Source organism: Mya arenaria, chromosome 17, assembly GCF_026914265.1.
Source record: "Mya arenaria isolate MELC-2E11 chromosome 17, ASM2691426v1".
In the NCBI taxonomy this organism is placed as follows: Eukaryota; Metazoa; Mollusca; class Bivalvia; order Myida; family Myidae; genus Mya; species Mya arenaria.
Window position 1 is genome coordinate 22,312,232 of NC_069138.1, and position 19,636 is coordinate 22,331,867.

At 35.6% G+C, this 19,636-nt stretch overlaps 2 protein-coding genes across 2 annotated transcripts; both read right to left on the reverse strand.

Annotated features, from left to right (window-relative positions):
* Positions 1-2,892: 2,892 nt before the first annotated feature.
* LOC128223267 (uncharacterized) lies at positions 2,893-6,174 on the reverse strand. Its single transcript, XM_052932556.1, has 3 exons — positions 5,853-6,174; positions 3,954-4,175; positions 2,893-3,114 (listed from the first exon to the last, which is right to left on the reverse strand). Exons 2-3 carry the CDS (start codon positions 4,152-4,154, stop codon positions 2,893-2,895), a joined length of 423 nt encoding a protein of 140 aa, XP_052788516.1. The 5' UTR covers positions 4,155-4,175; positions 5,853-6,174.
* Positions 6,175-13,111: 6,937 nt separating this feature from the next.
* On the reverse strand, positions 13,112-18,033 carry LOC128223269 (uncharacterized). Its single transcript, XM_052932557.1, has 3 exons — positions 17,549-18,033; positions 14,136-14,357; positions 13,112-13,297 (listed from the first exon to the last, which is right to left on the reverse strand). The coding sequence occupies exons 1-3, from the start codon at positions 17,963-17,965 to the stop codon at positions 13,112-13,114; spliced, it is 825 nt and encodes a 274-aa protein (XP_052788517.1). The 5' UTR covers positions 17,966-18,033.
* Positions 18,034-19,636: the final 1,603 nt, after the last annotated feature.

Consider the following 19,636-nt stretch of genomic DNA (forward strand, 5'->3'; position numbering starts at 1 on the left):
TTTTTTTAAAACGATATTTCTCTCCTGTCTGAAAAATTAGTAATTGTCTCAGCTGATGTAAACTTGGCAAAACTCCTAATCGGTCACTTAGTAAAGTAACTTTCCTGAAAAATGCATAAAGTGTCAACAATATACAGTTCAGTATTCTATTTTCCCCATCTCGTGGCAATATTCTTAGAAAATTTCAGCTAAATCGAAGCTTAAACGGCAGAGAAAACACAGTTCATATGTGATTACTCCTAATCCAAAAGTCACAAGGAAAAGAAATTACAATGCAAATTCCATAGGGAATCACATTTTTCATTGATTTTGTATTTTTAAAATCTTTTGACACAGTCTCTGTTTCACATAGAAGGTAATGTTAAAGTTAAACATTTTTTTTTAACTTATTAAGCCATTGGTGACTGTGTATCAGTCTCACATGTCATGTAATATCATTTTAAAGTGACAAAGGGTGGTATTTTTATTTTTCTTCCTTTATACGCTATGTTAGATTTTGTGACTTTTATTATTGATAGTGTTGTCATTTGAGACACTATCTTTTTGATGAAGCGTAGTACGTGAACCAAGTTTTCACAGCATGTGTACGAGATAATGGTCTTTTCATAAATCTAATTTGTAATTAAGCTTATTGTACAGGGAAGGGAATATCAGAAGATTACCTAGGTGACCGATTAGGAGTTTTGTTGAGTGTATTCAGCAAAACAACTCTTTAATACAACTACCTGTCTTAGATAGGTAGTGGTCAATTAGGGAAGGTGTCACCAAGAGCATGTAAAAAGAATGCAGACAGCTGTAGCTGGAATTTGGCAAAAGCAAATTCAATTTTTAAAGCCTGGTATAATTAAATGCGAGTATTCCTGTACTCCTTGTATTTAACTAAAGTATATTTAAAACTTAACTACTAGTAGACATGCATATATGGTACATGGACGCCTCCACTCAATTGGTGTGTGAAAATCAAGGTAGAATGTGAAGGTCAAGGTCAGAATGATAGTGATAGGTCAGAATGATAGTGATACATGACACTTCACAATCCAAAAATGCAACCACAAGCCAAGTTTGGTGATCGTAGGCCATATAGTATAGGAGATATGCACTGACAAAGATTTAAAAGTAATTCTGCTGATGAATATTCAATCTTTCAAACACGAAAAAAACCTATATCGTCTGGTAAAAGTAATGACCAAAAACGTTATAGATGAAATCATTTTTAGTAAAAGAGGTAGATTTTTTCCTACAATATGTAATTGAACTAGAACTCTGACCAAGTGAGCTCTACCATTGTATGAAGTAAATATGAAATTCCATCCAGTAGTTTTCAAGTTATGCTCCAGACAAGTAAAAGTACCAAAGGACAATAGCTCCATAATTAGCAAATTAAGAGTTATGGTTCTTGTACACTGCACTTCATCTCATTGAGTTTTAACATTGTATGAAGTATTATGAAATTCCATCCAGTAGTTTCCAAGTTTTGCTCTGGACAAGAAAAAGTAACAAAGGGCAATAACTCTGTAATTAAGCAAATTACTGCACTTCCTATCATTGAACTTTACCATTGTATGATGTTTTATGAAATTCCATACAGTAGTTTTCAAGTTATGTTCCGGACAAGACAAAGTAACAAAGGTCAATAACTCCATAATTAGGTAAATTAGAGCTATGGTTCTTGTACACTGCATTTCTTCCCATTGAGCTTTACTATTGTATGAAGTTTTATCAAATTCCATTAACTCATTATCTCCTAGAGACACATTATTGCACAATTATTGTGGCTGATGTTTGAAGAAATTGTGAGAAATAGAGCATTTGCTCCTAAGGAGCAAATGCTCTATATCCCATAATGCCTTTAAAACCATTGAGATAAACCGATACTTCAAGCCTTCAAGATTATTTTTGGTTAGCTAAAAATATAAAAGTTATGGAAGAAAAACAAAAAACGAATGGACGGACAGACAAACAGGGTGATTACTATAGGGCTCCCACATTGATGTGGGGGGGGGTCCCTAATTACACCAAAATGAATAAAGTGTGAGGATTTTAATGCCTCATGATTCCCACCCCAGATTGTAAATTAGTTTACGAACCGTTGCGTGCTTTACAATAGGCCAATTAAAAAGTACACAAGAGGTTGATTGGCACATTGCTGCTCTTGTTTCATACTGGTACCTTTAAAGTAAAATTGTGAAACGCGGCTGGTGGTTCACATAATGATTGACAGTTGTGGGCAGGAACTATGAGAAATAAAATTCTCAAATTAAATTCAAATGACTTTTATAATAGGTAAAATACGCCACTTTCACATCAAATAATGCATCAATCTGTCACATCAATGACAGATAGGTAATGTCCTCTAACAGACAAAGATAGATTTTTGTGTGTTTTAAAGTGAATTTTCATCAAGAATATTACTCTAAATAATGAAGATCAAATGTAAAGGTCAACGTCAGAAGGACATGAAACTGATGAAAGTGGAACGCTGCATTCAATATATGCATCCTCACACTAAGTTTGGTAATCCTAGGTGGTAACTAGATTCTCGTTCGATTTAGTGAAGATTCCATCCTGTTCTGTGACTAAGCTTGATTCCACACCACCCAGGTCAAGAGCTAGCAAGTTTGGTAATTCTTGGTGATGGAATGATATAACAGGCAACACTATGAATGCTCCAGTGTATGAAAAGTAAACATCTCTAAACTATAAACTATGAACATGATTTTTCACTCATTAAAGGTGACCACAGACTGTCATGCTCCAGTGTATGAAAAGTAAACATCTCTAAACTATAAACTTTGAACATGATTTTTCACTCATTAAAGGTGACCACAGACTGTCATGCTCCAGTGTATGAAAAGTAAACATCTCTAAACTATAAACTTTGAACATGATTTTTCACTCATTAAAGGTGACCACAGACTGTCCTTTGGCTATGAAATTCAGTGTGTTTGGTAGTTTGGCTGTAATGTCTTCCAACTGACACTGAAAGGCTGCAACTAGCACTTCGTTTGATACATTGAAGATTCCATCCTGTTCTGTGAGTAACTGGGATTGCACATCACCCAGGTCAAGTCCTAGAATGGTGGCCGTCATCTCGGTGTTTGGCATGTCAGTAACCTATATAAATAAAGTAGGGAAAAACTCCGTTATGAAGCATAAAGGGGTTATGGTTCTTGTACACTGCACTTCCTTTCATTGAGCTCTACCATTGTATGCAGTATATGAAATTCCATCCGGTAGTTTTCAAGTTATGCACTGGACAAGAAAAAGTAACAAAGGGAAATAACTCTGTCATTAAGCAAACATGGGTTATGGTATTTGTAAACTGTACTTCCTCTAATTGAGCTCTACCATTGTTTAAAACTTTATCAAATATAATCTAGTAGTTGTAATAGTATGCTCTGGACAAAGTTTACACTATTAAACTATGGAACAAGGGGAGATAACTCTGCAACAAATTGACCAAGCGTTATAATCCTTGCAAAGTGCACAACTTCACATTGCTATCTATCTAAGTTGCAAGTTTCAATCAAATTCCTTCAATTCCTTTAATTCTTTCAAGTAGTTTTTAAGTTAGAGTATGGGACAAATACACTATCGAAATAGTTTGCATGCGTAATTGCCAGGGGTAGTATAAACATTTCATAAATGAAACGCTTGATGTTGATGGGACATCTTTACCTTAACATGGCCGCTAAAAAAAATGAGCGGCTTCCTGAGATGCAATATCATGTTAAATATGAAGTTTGTCAAATGGATGAAAAGTTAATGGCAATTTTACATCTTGAATGTGACCTTGACAAGTGGACCCTCAAAATGTGTGGGTCATTGAGATGCACCTTCATGCTAAAATTCAAGTCTGTGCATTGCAAATAGTTTAGGTAGATCAGAGGATTTGGAAAGGAACTTTTGCTCGAGTACATGTATGTTTGTATGTTCCAAGATATAGCATTTACCTCTATCTTTGTAAATTGTGTTGACGACAGGGATTCCTCATTGTTATATCTCTTGCTGTTGACAACAATATTGGTGATGGCAACAACATCCCCCAACACCACAGGCTCTGCTGCAATGTTGCGCCACAGGCTGACTTTCACCTTCCCAGTACGGTCCTCCACCGTAATGGTCCGCACATTTACCTCTTTGTCATTCACCATTACTGTAGTGGCAACGCTGTCCTACAAGGAGAAATAACATCGACATCTTTGATGTGGCATAAAGAAGTTTTTGATTGCTTATTTTCAATCATCATCTTTTATGTATGCCAACATTTGTCTGCCTGTAAAGGGGCATTAAATTTGCACGCAAAAAAACGTTAGTTATTACCCTGTCAAATTGTAACCCTTGCGATGGTAAATAAAAGTGTGTAGTTGAAACACCAATGCGCCCAAAGGGTCTTGTCACAAATAAATTTGACATTTGACCTTGAAGGATGACCTTGACTGTGTTATGTTACAAATGAATATCTGCAACTTAATGAGATACACATGCATGTCAAGTATCAATTCTGTATCTGCAATAGTTCAAAAGTTGACCTTTGACATTGAAGGATGACCTTGACCTTCAAATGTTACCACTGAAAATTGGTGGCTCCATCAGGTACACCTACATGCCAAATATGAAGTCACTAGCTGTATTAGTAGAATATATGACAATTAAGCTTTGTGACATTGAACTTTGACCTGCAACACATAATCTTGGATGTGGTTAACATTTCTGTAAAATTTAAAAAAATCATTTATTCATGACGGGAGATATGGATCAGACACGAACATGTGTACGGCTAGACAGACACATAGGGCGAATCCTGTTACACTCTATCCAATAAGCTCTATGTATGGGTGATGGTATACTTTGTATAACAATTACGCAATCAATTTTTAAGTGTTCACTTTTATATATATACACTTTGAGAAAACACTTAGAATACACTTTGTGCTCAATACAGTCCAAAGGACTTAGAATCAAAGAAGCTCGACCAATAAAAATGAAAAAGTTAAAATCAAACTATTGATCAAACACACACTTAACAATTAAAATCTCGTTTCCAATATTCAAACACGTGTGATGTAAACACTTGATGAAAAAAGTCACAAGTGCTTCTCAAATACTTGCTTTACAATATTTTAACAATGTATCCAATATTCCAAACACCTCAAACTATTGATTATCAAACTCTTGATGTAAACAAAATGTTAATTGATTTTTAACCAGTCTTTAATATGTCAATTCAATACATGTCTGTGAGTGTGAACATCAATAAAAAAATCCCAAATGTACGTGTTTGATAATGGTGGTGGGGGCGAATAGCGCAGTAAAATGATAACCTAAATTTAGCATGCGCACTCGAGTAACGTTAAGTAGAAATGCACGGAATACAACATACATATATAACCCGAGATAAACATAAGACTTGGTTACGAAATTATTCCATGCATGCTAAAATGAACGAAGACGGATCGTTTTTCCGAAGTCGAATTCAGGCGTCCCCTTGACGCTACGTAATTTGTGCAAAAATGGTTTGTTTCAAAAATCAACAGAGAACATCAAACATAAATAACCTACGATAAAAAGAAAACTCAAGTGAATGACAATATATTCAAGTGCATGCAAACGGAACTGCTGATTGTCGATTCGTTGTTGTTGAACGAGGGCCGAGATTTTACAAAATGGCAGGCTCCGGTGTTGTTGAACGATGCCCAGAGTTTTTGAAAAATGACTGACTTCGGACGCTTTGTAAATTGTGCAGATATGTCACAAGACAAAAATAACAATGCACTGCTATGATTGTAAAATACTCAACACATACAATAAGAAATTGAAGGAAAAACAATTTGTTATAGTTGGCTACTTACCAGATATAGTTTGTGGTTTGTAGAAGAGTTAGCCCGGATTGAAGCTGGCGACGATTCCTCCGCGATATTTTAGTCGAACATTCAAAATGAATTGTATATAAATCACTTATGATAACAAACGTTTCTCGACGTTAATTTTTTTAATTTCCATACGTTTATTTTAATGAAATAACAAAATAGCACGCCCGACACTTCACATTCATGGACTACTTTTAGCCGAAGTACCACAGAATTGGGCGGGTTTTGACAAGCTGGCGGGAAATTCAATGGACTACTTTTATTACCCGGTACTGCACAATTTGACAGAGGGGTGAGCGCAAGACTGTGCTAAGTGCATTCTTTATTGCTTTACACTTAACACAGTCTTGCGCTCACCCCTCTGACAATATGTAAAAGCATAAATTACTACGAGACATGATAAATCATTTTTAATACCTTCATTTGACCAAAATGCAAATAATCGAGTTTCAGACTCGCACAATAAATGATTTATTAAGACACATCACACATAATAATTGAACTATGCATGTGGAAAACATGATAGATATGGAACTTCTTTCAGCGCGGCATTCTACCTGAATCAAGGGGTCCGCGAAAAAAAGTGTAACTCTGAAATATGGTATCAAACATGACTCCAGAGAGTTTGCCTAAAGGCAACTCAAAAAACAAGAAGAGTCTTAAAGAAGGGGGATGGGGTCCTAAACTATTAACTTATAAGTAAACCCAAATACTTCTTAGATTAGGGATCCTGATTCCATACATCATACTTTCAAGTCACTTTGATGAAAACTGTAAGCACTCTCTTGCAATCACACAGTTATTAAAATTCAGGCCAGCGGATTCTTGGAAGATTTCCTTATTGTGGAATTTAAAAGTACAACATGAAGTAAAAATCAAAGGACTGAAGGTCCTGAGAGTTGCCAAGAGAAGTTTCTTGCAGATGCATTGCTAAATGAAGCTTATATGAGTAAACAAAAGTTTTGTAAATATTTGACGAAAGGTTCTAGATTTTTAGCAGACATGAGACATGTAATATTGTCATGGTTTGAAAGAACTATACACAGTTGTTCAGCACATGAAGATGATGTGACATATACAAGATCCAGGTCCCTACCTATAAGGTCAAGGTCACACTTGGATGGAGACAAACAGCTGTATACAATTGTCGGATGTAAAATCACTTGCAGTTACAAGTCTTGCATAAAACAGTTGAAATCAGTGTGACCTTGACGTTGATGAAGTGGTTATAGTGACAAAAAAAAATTGTGGACTTTTCTTTTATTTTTATCAAGAAAATAGATACATTGCACATTAAGTATGATTTGGTAAAAAATCAGAGGTAACAAAATAGTGAATATTTAACCTGTTTACTGGCCTAAATGGCACACAGTAGCTCAGGGGCCGTATTCATAAAGCTCCTAAGGAAAATCTTAAACTTAAGTGGACATTTCAGATGCGGATTTCCAATTTATTTTTAAGCAAACGTCAAAGAAACTTTTCATGCTTATGAAAAACATAGTTTTGCATATGAATGCAAAGTTTCATTGAAGTATTATGGGTAAAAAAGTGAGAAATCTGCAATGGAAATGTTCACTTAAGTTTAAGATTTTCCTTAGGAGTTTTATGAATATGGCTTGAGCCTGTACAAGACACTTAGTAACTAAAGTTTCATCTAGATCCAAACTGTTTGAAATTCAATCCATAGATTTTATTACCAAAGGTTGGGGAAGTGTTTTAAGTTGGAAGTAAATATAATAGTTTTCATGTGCACACTTGGCCTGGGAGTGAAGGGGTTATTTTTTCTAAGCCTTTGAAGATATGAGATGAAGAAAAAAAACAATGACTAGATTGGCATAGAATCTGCTTGAAATACTGGTTAGAATGAGATTGTACATACAAGATGGTGTAAAAGTAATACAAGTACAAGGTTTATGTTGTACATTATCAGTTTTGTAAAATAGTATGTCTCATGTTTCACATAAAACACTGTTTGTAAAACAATTTGCTGCCTGTATGCAATATGGCCTATTAACATCTTGATTAACCTTAAATTTGACCTTTGACTTTGAAGGATGATCTTGGCTTTGATATGTTGCCATTAATTATGTGTACTAACACTAACCCGCGACACTATTAACCCATTATCTGATAAGACACATTTTGATGCATCTGAGAAATGTTAAAAATGGAGCATGTTCTTCTTAAGGAGCAAATGCTCACTTTTTTAAAAAGGTTTTCAAAACTGTTAGAAATTCAATTTTTCTTTTGCAAAGCATTTCAAAAATTTATAACCAAGTGTAGAAAATAATGTTATCATCCAAATATAGCATATCGGGTAATGGGTAAACGATGTACTATGAAAGCAGTTGTATTCCTGTTATATTAATTTAAGGTTAGCAAAAAAAAAATTGGCTTGAAAACATATCTAAGTTGAATGAAACAAAGATAAACAGACAACGATATGTACAGTATAGTAAAAGTTTAGTCATAACATAGAAAGAAATCATAGGCAACATAATAAGCAAATGACATATCAATAGTTTGTAAGATATGTGAAATGACATACACTCAGTCAAAGTTCTAACCGATCACTTCTTAAACTGGATTTTTTTAAAAACTATATTTCTGTCCTGTCTGAAAAATTAGACATACATTACTATACCTATTTAGCATTGGCATGTAAAATCCGATAGTGGATTCGTGTATGTGGGTGCTGTGATGAGCGGTATGGCTATATTTCATTCTTTCGCATGTGGAACCTGTCAACTCGATGGTTCGAACACCCAACTGCGGCTTTACATTACATGTCGACCGCCAAAAAAAACTAAACATGGGGCGACTGTCCATCAAGAATCATTCCATGGCTGTTGGTATGCGAATACCGGCACTTTTGTGAGACAGGTACGTTGCTCCGTATGATATGTAAAAGCATCAATTACTCATAAATGAATTTTGTGATACAAAATAGAATTATTCAGCCATGACATCGATTGTATGGCTGAATTATTATATTTTGTATCACAAAATGAAATTAATGAAAATGTGTGAAAAAATGAAATTCATTCTTACCACTCGCCACAGTGCCCATACACACGAATCCACTATCGGATATTACACGCTTACGCTAAGTAGGTATATTAATGTATGTCTAATTTTTCAGACAGCACAGAAATATAGTTTTTACAAGAATCGAGTTTAAATAGTGATCGGTTAGAACTTTGACTGAGTGTATGTTTGATACCATTTCACTATGGCACAAGTGAAGTATACACAATATTTAAAAACAGTTGAAAGTTTACTCAAGCCGTAGAAATAAATCATAGGCAACATAATATGCAAATGACATATCAAAAACATGGAAGATAAGTAAATTAACATATAATGTCAGAATTGCAATATGGCACAAGTGAACTTACCAAACATTTAACAAGAGGACCATAATGGTCCTATATCGCTCACCTGATAAAAGGGGAACAAAAGAAACAGCACAAAAATCTTTATGATATAGGTATATAAGAAAAAAACTGGCCGCTTCTAGTGGCCATGTTTTTTGATATCATCATTGTTTGAACAACTTTGGTAAAGGTACACCAAAGGATAATTACTATGAAATTATTTTGAAATCAGACCAGTAGTTTTCGATTAGATTTTCAAAGTTTTCTATATAGCCGTATAAGGAAAACTGGCCCCGCCCCTTTGGACATATCAAAATTCTATGAACAAATTTGGTAGAGGTCTACCCAAGGATCATTTCTGTGAAATAATTTTGTAATTGGACCAGTAGTTTTGGAGATGAAGATTTTCAAAGTTTTCTATATAGTGTATAAGGAAAACTGGCGACGACCCTGGTGGAGATATTTTTGACATATCAGAATTCTTTGAACAGTTTTGGTAGACAGAGACCGATCACAATACCTCACCTGTATACTCAGGTGAGCTAAAAACACAAGTGAATGTACATGAAATAAAGTTTACATGGAAAATTTCGGATGCTTGCAGCAGTCCCACAACTTTCATTTGGTACCAAATGGAACTAGAAATGTATCTATAGCACACAGATGCCCCCATTTACCATTTGGTCACAAACACATCAAGGCCCAGAACTCTGTTAATATCAAAATATGGTTGTATGAAAATATCTCATTGCACAAGTTTACCGGCTGATATAAATATATAACTTAGGTTTTATCATTCTAGCACTAATAGTTTGAGTTATTAAAATTCCCCTTTTTTCTAAACCAAGGCCCATAACTCGTCAATGTTAAATGTGGTTGGATGAAAATACTCAGGTGCACAAGTTCACACCCTGAATAATATGGCCATGAAGTTATATCATTCTAGCACTAATAGTTTCAGAGTAACATGTGACACAAAGTGAAAATTCCACTTTTTCACTAAATCAAGGCCCATAACTTTGACTTGACTGTCAATGTTAAATGTGGTTGGATAAAAATACCAAGGTGAACAAATTCACACCCAGAATAATATCCATGAAGTTTCAAGTCTGAAGTATGAGTGCTTTTAGAGTTATGCACGAAACAAATATTTTGGATGGACAGAGGCAAATCTATATGGCCCCCCTCTTTAAGAGATGGGGGCAAAAAAAAAATATATGAAGGGCACAATTGTGTTAAAATGCATTAAGTTAGCAACATGCATTAGCAACAGAAGTTTGAACATGTGACAATAAGTCATGCATTGAATGGAGGGTACTTTTTTAAGTGTTAAATGACAGAAATTGTACCCAAAGTAATGCCACCAACTTGAAAATTGTCTCAGCTGATGTAAACTTGGCAAAACTCCTAATCGGTCACTTAGTATGCATAAAGTGTCAACAATATACAGTTCAGTATTCTATTTTCCCCATCTCGTGGCAATATTCTTAGAAAATTTCAGCTAAATCGAAGCTTAAACGGCAGAGAAAACACAGTTCATATGTGATTACTCCTAATCCAAAAGTCACAAGGAAAAGAAATTACAATGCAAATTCCATAGGGAATCACATTTTTCATTGATTTTGTATTTTTAAAATCTTTTGACACAGTCTCTGTTTCACATAGAAGGTAATGTTAAAGTTAAACATTTTTTTTTAACTTATTAAGCCATTGGTGACTGTGTATCAGTCTCACATGTCATGTAATATCATTTTAAAGTGACAAAGGGTGGTATTTTTATTTTTCTTCCTTTATACGCTATGTTAGATTTTGTGACTTTTATTATTGATAGTGTTGTCATTTGAGACACTATCTTTTTGATGAAGCGTAGTACGTGAACCAAGTTTTCACAGCATGTGTACGAGATAATGGTCTTTTCATAAATCTAATTTGTAATTAAGCTTATTGTACAGGGAAGGGAATATTAGAAGATTACCTAGGTGACCGATTAGGAGTTTTGTTGAGTGTATTCAGCAAAACAACTCTTTAATACAACTACCTGTCTTAGATAGGTAGTGGTCAATTAGGGAAGGTGTCACCAAGAGCATGTAAAAGAATGCAGACAGCTGTAGCTGGAATTTGGCAAAAGCAAATTCAATTTTTAAAGCCTGGTATAATAAAATGCGAGTATTCCTGTACTCCTTGTATTTAACTAAAGTATATTTAAAACTTAACTACTAGTAGACATGCATATATGGTACATGGACGCCTCCACTCAATTGGTGTGTGAAATTCAAGGTAGAATGTGAAGGTCAAGGTCAGAATGATAGTGATACATGACACTTCACAATCCAAAAATGCAACCACAAGCCAAGTTTGGTGATCGTAGGCCATATAGTATAGGAGATATGCACTGACAAAGATTTAAAAGTAATTCTGCTGATGAATATTCAATCTTTCAAACACGAAAAAAAACCTATATCGTCTGGTAAAAGTAATGACCAAAAACGTTATAGATGAAATCATTTTTAGTAAAAGAGGTAGATTTTTTCCTACAATATGTAATTGAACTAGAACTCTGAGCAAGTGAGCTCTACCATTGTATGAAGTAAATATGAAATTCCATCCAGTAGTTTTCAAGTTATGCTCCAGACAAGTAAAAGTACCAAAGGACAATAGCTCCATAATTAGCAAATTAAGAGTTATGGTTCTTGTACACTGCACTTCATCTCATTGAGTTTTAACATTGTATGAAGTATTATGAAATTCCATCCAGTACTTTCCAAGTTTTGCTCTGGACAAGAAAAAGTAACAAAGGGCAATAACTCTGTAATTAAGCAAATTACTGCACTTCCTATCATTGAACTTTACCATTGTATGATGTTTTATGAAATTCCATACAGTAGTTTTCAAGTTATGTTCCGGACAAGACAAAGTAACAAAGGTCAATAACTCCATAATTAGGTAAATTAGAGCTATGGTTCTTGTACACCGCATTTCTTCCCATTGAGCTTTACTATTGTATGAAGTTTTATCAAATTCCATTAACTCATTATCTCCTAGAGACACATTATTGCACAATTATTGTGGCTGATGTTTGAAGAAATTGTGAGAAATAGAGCATTTGCTCCTTAGGAGCAAATGCTCTATATCCCATAATGCCTTTAAAACCATTGAGATAAACCGATACTTTGCCTTCAAGATTATTTTTGGTTAGCTAAAAATATAAAAATGACGTCGGAATCTAAATATAGCATAGGGGATAATGTGTTAAGAAATACTGAAGTTATGGAAGAAAAACAAAAAACGAATGGACGGACAGACAAACAGGGTGATTACTACAGGGCTCTCACATTGATGTGTGGGGGTCCCAAATTACACCAAAATGAATAAAGTGTGAGGATTTTAATGCCTCATGATTCCCACCCCAGATTGTAAATTAGTTTACGAACCGTTGCGTGCTTTACAATTGGCCAATTAAAAAGTACACAAGAGGTTGATTGGCACATTGCTGCTCTTGTTTCATACTGGTACCTTTAAAGTAAAATTGTGAAACGCGGCTGGTGGTTCACATAATGATTGACAGTTGTGGGCAGGAACTATGAGAAATAAAATTCTCAAATTGAATTCAAATGACTTTTATAATAGGTAAAATACGCCACTTTCACATCAAATAATGCATCAATCTGTCACATTAATGACAGATAGGTAATGTCCTCTAACAGACAAAGATATATTTTTGTGTGTTTTAAAGTGAATTTTCATCAAGAATATTACTCTAAATAATGAAGATCAAATGTAAAGGTCAACGTCAGAAGGACATGAAACTGATGAAAGTGGAACGCTGCATTCAATATATGCATCCTCACACTAAGTTTGGTAATCCTAGGTGATAACTAGATCCTCGTTCGATTTAGTGAAGATTCCATCCTGTTCTGTGACTAAGCTTGATTCCACACCACCCAGGTCAAGAGCTAGCAAGTCCTGTTCTGTGAGTAACTGGGATTCCACATCACCCAGGTCAAGTCCTAGAATGGTGGCCGTCATCTCGGTGTTTGGCATGTCAGTAACCTATATAAATAAAGTAGGGAATAACTCCGTTATTAAGCATAAAGGGGTTATGGTTCTTGTACACTGCACTTCCTTTCATTGAGCTCTACCATTGTATGCAGTATATGAAATTCCACCCGGTAGTTTTCAAGTTATGCACTGGACAAGAAAAAGTAACAAAGGGAAATAACTCTGTCATTAAGCAAACATGGGTTATGGTATTTGTAAACTGTACTTCCTCTAATTGAGCTCTACCATTGTTTAAAACTTTATCAAATATAATCTAGTAGTTGTCATAGTATGCTCTGGACAAAGTTTACACTATTAAACTATGGAACAAGGGAAGATAACTCTGCAACAAATTGACCAAGCGTTATAACCCTTGCAAAGTGCACAACTTCACATTGCTATCTATCTAAGTTGCAAGTTTCAATCAAATTCCTTCAATTCCTTTAATTCTTTCAAGTAGTTTTTAAGTTAGAGTATGGGACAAATACACTATCGAAATAGTTTGCATGCGTAATTGCCAGGGGTAGTATAAACATTTCATAAATGAAACGCTTGATGTTGATGGGACATCTTTACCTTAACATGGCCGCTAAAAAAATGAGCGGCTTCCTGAGATGCAATATCATGTTAAATATGAAGTTTGTCAAATGGATGAAAAGTTAATGGCAATTTTACATCTTGAATGTGACCTTGACAAGTGGCCCCTCAAAATGTGTGGGTCATTGAGATGCACCTTCATGCTAAAATTCAAGTCTGTGCATTGCAAATAGTTTAGGTAGATCAGAGGATTTGGAAAGGAACTTTTGCTCGAGTACATGTATGTTTGTATGTTCCAAGATATAGCATTTACCTCTATCTTTGTAAATTGTGTTGACGACAGGGATTCCTCATCGTTATATCTCTTGGTGTTGACAACAATATTGGTGATGGCAACAACATCCCCCAACACCACAGGCTCTGCTGCAATGTTGCGCCACAGGCTGACTTTCACCTTCCCAGTACGGTCCTCCACCGTAATGGTCCGCACATTCACCTCTTTGTCATTCACCATTACTGTAGTGGCAACGCTGTCCTGCAAGGAGAAATTATGTATGCCAAAATTTGTCTGCCTGTAAAGGGGCATTAAATTTGCACACAAAAAAACGTTAGTTATTACCCTGTCAAATTGTAACCCTTGCGATGGTAAATAAAAGTGTGTAGTTGAAACACCAATGCGCCCAAAGGGTCTTGTCACAAATAAATTTGACATTTGACCTTGAAGGATGACCTTGACTGTGTTATGTTACAAATGAATATCTGCAACTTAATGAGATACACATGCATGTCAAGTATCAATTCTGTATCTGCAATAGTTCAAAAGTTGACCTTTGACATTGAAGGATGACCTTGACCTTCAAATGTTACCACTGAAAATTGGTGGCTCCATCAGGTACACCTACATGCCAAATATGAAGTCACTAGCTGTATTAGTAGAATATATGACAATTAAGCTTTGTGACATTGAACTTTGACCTGCAACACATAATCTTGGATGTGGTTAACATTTCTGTAAAATTTAAAAAATCATTTATTCATGACGGGAGATATGGATCAGACACGAACATATGTACGGCTAGACAGACACATAGGGCGATTACTATATGACAACTGCAAAAAAAATACTGGGCCCCAAATGATAACATATATCTGTAATGCCGTTACACAGGAACTTAGAAAGAAATTTCAGAAATCAAACTAGTGCGAGAAATTTCATAACATTAACTTAAAACAAGAGATGTTTGTAAAACATGCCCCCTTAAGAGCCATGTTGTAAGTAATATTTTGACATTTTTTTTTTAGACATGGACCAATATTTCAAACTCGTTTTTTCAGCTCGAATCACACTGACCTTGACTTTTGAACCCTGACCTAAAATTGGATAAGGTTTATCTGCTGGTCTTGACCAACCAGCTTAGGAATTTTGAAATCCCCGAGCTCAAGCATTCTCAAGTTATTGATCAGAAGTTTTTCAGCTAAAGGTCACACTGACCTTGACCTTTGACCCACTGACCTCAAAATCAATAGGGTTCATCTGCTGCTCATAACCAACCAGTCTATTAAGTTCGAGATCCCTGGGGCTAAGAGTTCTCAAGTTATTGATCGGAAACCATTTTTCAGCTAAAGGTCACACTGACCTTGACCTTTGACCCATTGACCTCAAAATCAAAAGAGTTCATCTGCTGGCCATGACCAACCAGCCTATTTAGTTTGATGTCCCTGAGCCCAAGCATTCTCAAGTTATTGATCGGAAACCATTTTACAGCTAAAGGTCACTGTGACGTTGACCTTTGACCCACTGATCCTAAAATCAATAGGGTTCATCTGCTGGTCATGACCAACAAGCCTACCAAGTTTGTGATCCCTGGAATGAATCGTTAAAAGTTATTGATCGGAAGCATTTGGTCTACCGACAGACAGACAGACTGACTGACCGACCGACATGTGCAAAGCAATATACCCTACTTTTTTCAAAAGGGGGCATAATAAAATGTTCAAGAACTGACAAAGGTTATAAGTTTTCCATAATGACATTTATGATACCACCGCCCAAATCAACCTAGTGGTAACAATACCTCAAACTTTTTTGTTTTAAAAACAGACAAGTTAAAAATCCAGTCAATCAGCAGTCATTTTGTCAAGATATTGGCAAAAAGGCTGTTTATAGAAAGAAATACTAAATCAATGCATTGAAAACAAGAGGCCCATGAGGGCCTGTGATCTACTGTTTTTTTTCGTTTGGTCAATTTCCCAGAGCTGTCATAGATATTCAACTACTGTATAAGTTTGGTGAAGATCAGATTTGAAATGGAGACTTAATGGCATAAAAAAGCAAATTTTGACAATTGCAAGGGAGATAATCCAATCATGCATGACTGAATCTTGCTGTTTTTTCTAAATAAACTGAACACATATGCATATCTAACTACTGTATAAGTTTGATGAAGATCGGATTTGAAATGTAGAAAAAATGGCAAAAAAAACCCCACCGTTTTTTAAGCAATTTTGACAATTTCAGGGGAGATAATCCAGTTGTTCATAAGCGAATCTAAATGATTTTCAAAAAGAACTGAACTCACGTACATATCTTACTACTGTCGAGTTTTTTATTTTTTAGCAATTTCGACGATTTCAGGGGAGATAATCCAGTCGTTCTTAGCGAATCTGGATGGTTTTCAAAAGGAACTGAACTCATGTACATATCTAACTACTGAATAAGATTGGTGAAGATCAGAAAAAAATTGAGAATTTAAAGCATAAACAAGCTGTTTTGTAGTAATTTTGACTAATTCAAGGGACATAATCCAGTCATGTATGGGCGGATCTGGCTTATTTTCGATAGGAACCGAGCTCTCATGAATCCCAGTAACTACTGTACAAGTTTGATTGAGATATGATCAAAACTAAAGACTTTAGAGCATAAACAAACAATTGTTTCAGGAGGCGCCGTTTTGACCAATTCAGGGGTCATAATTCAGTCATGCATGGGCGGATCTGTTTTTTTTTGAAAGGAACCGAGCTCTCATTGATACCTTACTACTGTACAAGTTTAATTTGAGATAAAATCAAAACTAAAGACTTTAGAGCATAAACAAACAATTGTTTAAGGCGGTGCCATTTTGACCAATTCAGGGGCCATAATTCAAGCACACACGCACGGACGGACGCACTGACAACAGACACCACGTGATGACATAAGCTCTCTGGCCTTTGGCCAGTAGAGCTAAAAATTGGTGAATATTCATCTTAAGATTTAATCATTAGTGTGTAGGAACATTATAGTTTCTCAAAATTTAAATTACTTGTACTCACCAAATACAGTAGATATCTAATGTATGTTGCTAAACAAGAAATGTGTTTGTGAAGCACTGCTCTTTTTTAAACCTTTGACTTTGAAAAATGACATTGACATTGAAATAATACAACCAAAAATGTGCGGCTCTATGAACAACATCTTCATGCCTAATATGAAGTCTCTAGCTGTTAGTTCAAATGTTGACAGTTGACCTTGAAGGATGACCTTGTAATGTAAGCACCGAAAATGTGCGGCTCGATGAGCTACACACATACATGCCTAATATGAAGCCTATCTGCATAAGTTCAAAAATTGATCTTTGACCTTGATGACATTAACTTCTCACTACTGAAAATATGTGGCTCCATGTGCCCCCAGGTCTGAAGATCTAGGGGGCATAAAAATAAGTGCCGACTGAAGGAAGAACTCACATTTACAATCTGTCCTTGAATAGATGTCCTCTGCTTGGCCGGGGACCTCTTCGCTCTATCAATGGGGACGATATCTGGAGGGGTTGGCCTGATGACCTCTATGGCCGACAGTAGAAGATCAGCTGGCACCTCTGGAGCCACCGACACGAAAACTCGTGTTTGGGTCGTCACCACAACCTCCCTGTCCTTGTTCAACACTGCGTTGTGCAAGACTACACCGCTATTCTCCTTGAACTTTGGGAATTTCTTCGCATCAAATACCACTGCCTTACACATGGCAGTGGCATCACAGAGTGTCAGTTTCAGCAGTTGCTTTTCTGGGGCGTAGGTGTATGGCTCTGCGACAGCAGCAACCAACACCCGCAGTGGCTGTGGCAAGGGTCCAGTCTTTTTCATGATGTCAAGTAGTGACGTCATCGTTGCTGTGGTTGAAAATAAAATATTGATTACAAATGCAATTTATTACTAAAGTGTGATTATTTACAGCAAGCATTAACCCATTACCTGATATTCCATATTTAGATTATGGCATCAATGTTTAAATTTAGATCAAAATGGGTAACTTTTTGGAGAACTAAACTTTGAATGTGAAATTGTTTTTAAAACATACAAAATAGATCATTTGCTCCTCATGATCAAATGCTCTAATTTTATGATGTTTTCAATGATCCCATTTCTAAGATGTGGCAATATGTATCAAAGTATGTATCTATCAGGTAATGGGTTAAGGATCAGGGGAACAAGATAATATGGAAATATAGTCTATTTGAGCGTTAAATAGATTGGCTTGTGATCAGAGAAGTAAGATTCCAAAGTACCACTATAAACAATGTATTTATCATCCAGATTTGTATAAATATGATCTATCAATGAACCATGATCAGTTGTTGGAGTAGTGACTAATTGTCTCAATTTATGGGAAGAAGTAATGTAAGCAGAGAACTTGTCTTGCTGGATCAAGTTCACATTGAAATCACCCATGATCACAAGTGGTTTGTTGAAATTGAACTCTGTGTTAAATACTTGGAACACTTTCTTGAAAGAGTCGAAGGATGCATTCTTTGGTGAGCAGTACACTATACCAATCTGTAGTTCTAATTCACACAAAGAAATTGTAGCACTAGAAAGTTCCAAACCATGTGTATTCAAAATTTTGAAATTTGGTACAGGATTTCTTGTAAAGATAGCAGTACCATGATATATTTGATGATTATGATCATTTACATAACCATCATTTCTGTACAAATTGAAACCTGGCAACTCGTACTGCACTGATGGTTGGACGTTGAGTTTAGTTTCTGAGAAGGCTATGAATGACGATGATAGAAAATTGAAATCCTTACGAATGTCATTAATATATCTGTGCAGAGACCGACAATTGTGGAAAATTAAAGTGTGTGAATTTTGTGGAAATGAATACACAAGAGGAATTGATAAAGATGTAACAGCCGACTGACGCATACGAGCCATCTCTTTAATGACAGCAGTAGATAAAGCTATTTTGTTGGCATTAAGTTCCAATATTTTGACAGATGCCAAATTTTTTACCCGACTCAAAGCTACATAGTGCATATGCTCCACCTTCCGACATCCAAAATGTATGACAGCCTCATTCATAGTTGAACCTTGTGCTTTATGGACTGTTTTAGCAGAGGACATAATCAATGGAAATTGTCTGCGTGTTACATGGAAAGATTGGTAGTAATTGAATGAAAACTGTCTATTGATTTCAATAATAGGTGTGTAGTGTGATGGAATGTCAACTGTAAATAAGTGTTTGTACTGGTTTCTGTATGTCTTGCCAACGTTTTGTTCATCAAAATGCACCCAAATAATACTGCAACGATCTGAGCCAGGAACCCTAAACTCAAGTTTCTTTATTAAGCAAGGTGTACCATTTGCCAAGCCATCAGAGACGTCAATGTTGGCACATAACTCTGCTGGACATTCTTCAGCAATATGAAGATATTTTGATAAGCCCTTGGTTTTATTAGAATCTTCAGGAATTTTTGAAAGCAATTTCGTTTTCAAATGTGAGGGGATATCACCAGAGATACTATCAATAGCACTTACAATAGTTTTTTTTCC

What these genes read in the sequence shown, in the direction of transcription:
- LOC128223267 (XM_052932556.1), bottom strand. Translation starts at nt 4,154, where the DNA reads ATGGTGAATGACAAAGAGGTAAATGTGCGGACCATTACGGTGGAGGAC. An exon ending in CACAATTTACAAAGATAGAG is followed by an intron (nt 3,115 to 3,953) that starts GTAAATGCTATA and finishes TTATTTATATAG; the next exon opens with GTTACTGACATGCCAAACAC.
- LOC128223269 (XM_052932557.1), bottom strand. Translation starts at nt 17,965, where the DNA reads ATGACGTCACTACTTGACATCATGAAAAAGACTGGACCCTTGCCACAG. An exon ending in TTCAAGGACAGATTGTAAAT is followed by an intron (nt 14,358 to 17,548) that starts GTGAGTTCTTCC and finishes TTCTCCTTGCAG; the next exon opens with GACAGCGTTGCCACTACAGT. An exon ending in CACAATTTACAAAGATAGAG is followed by an intron (nt 13,298 to 14,135) that starts GTAAATGCTATA and finishes TTATTTATATAG; the next exon opens with GTTACTGACATGCCAAACAC.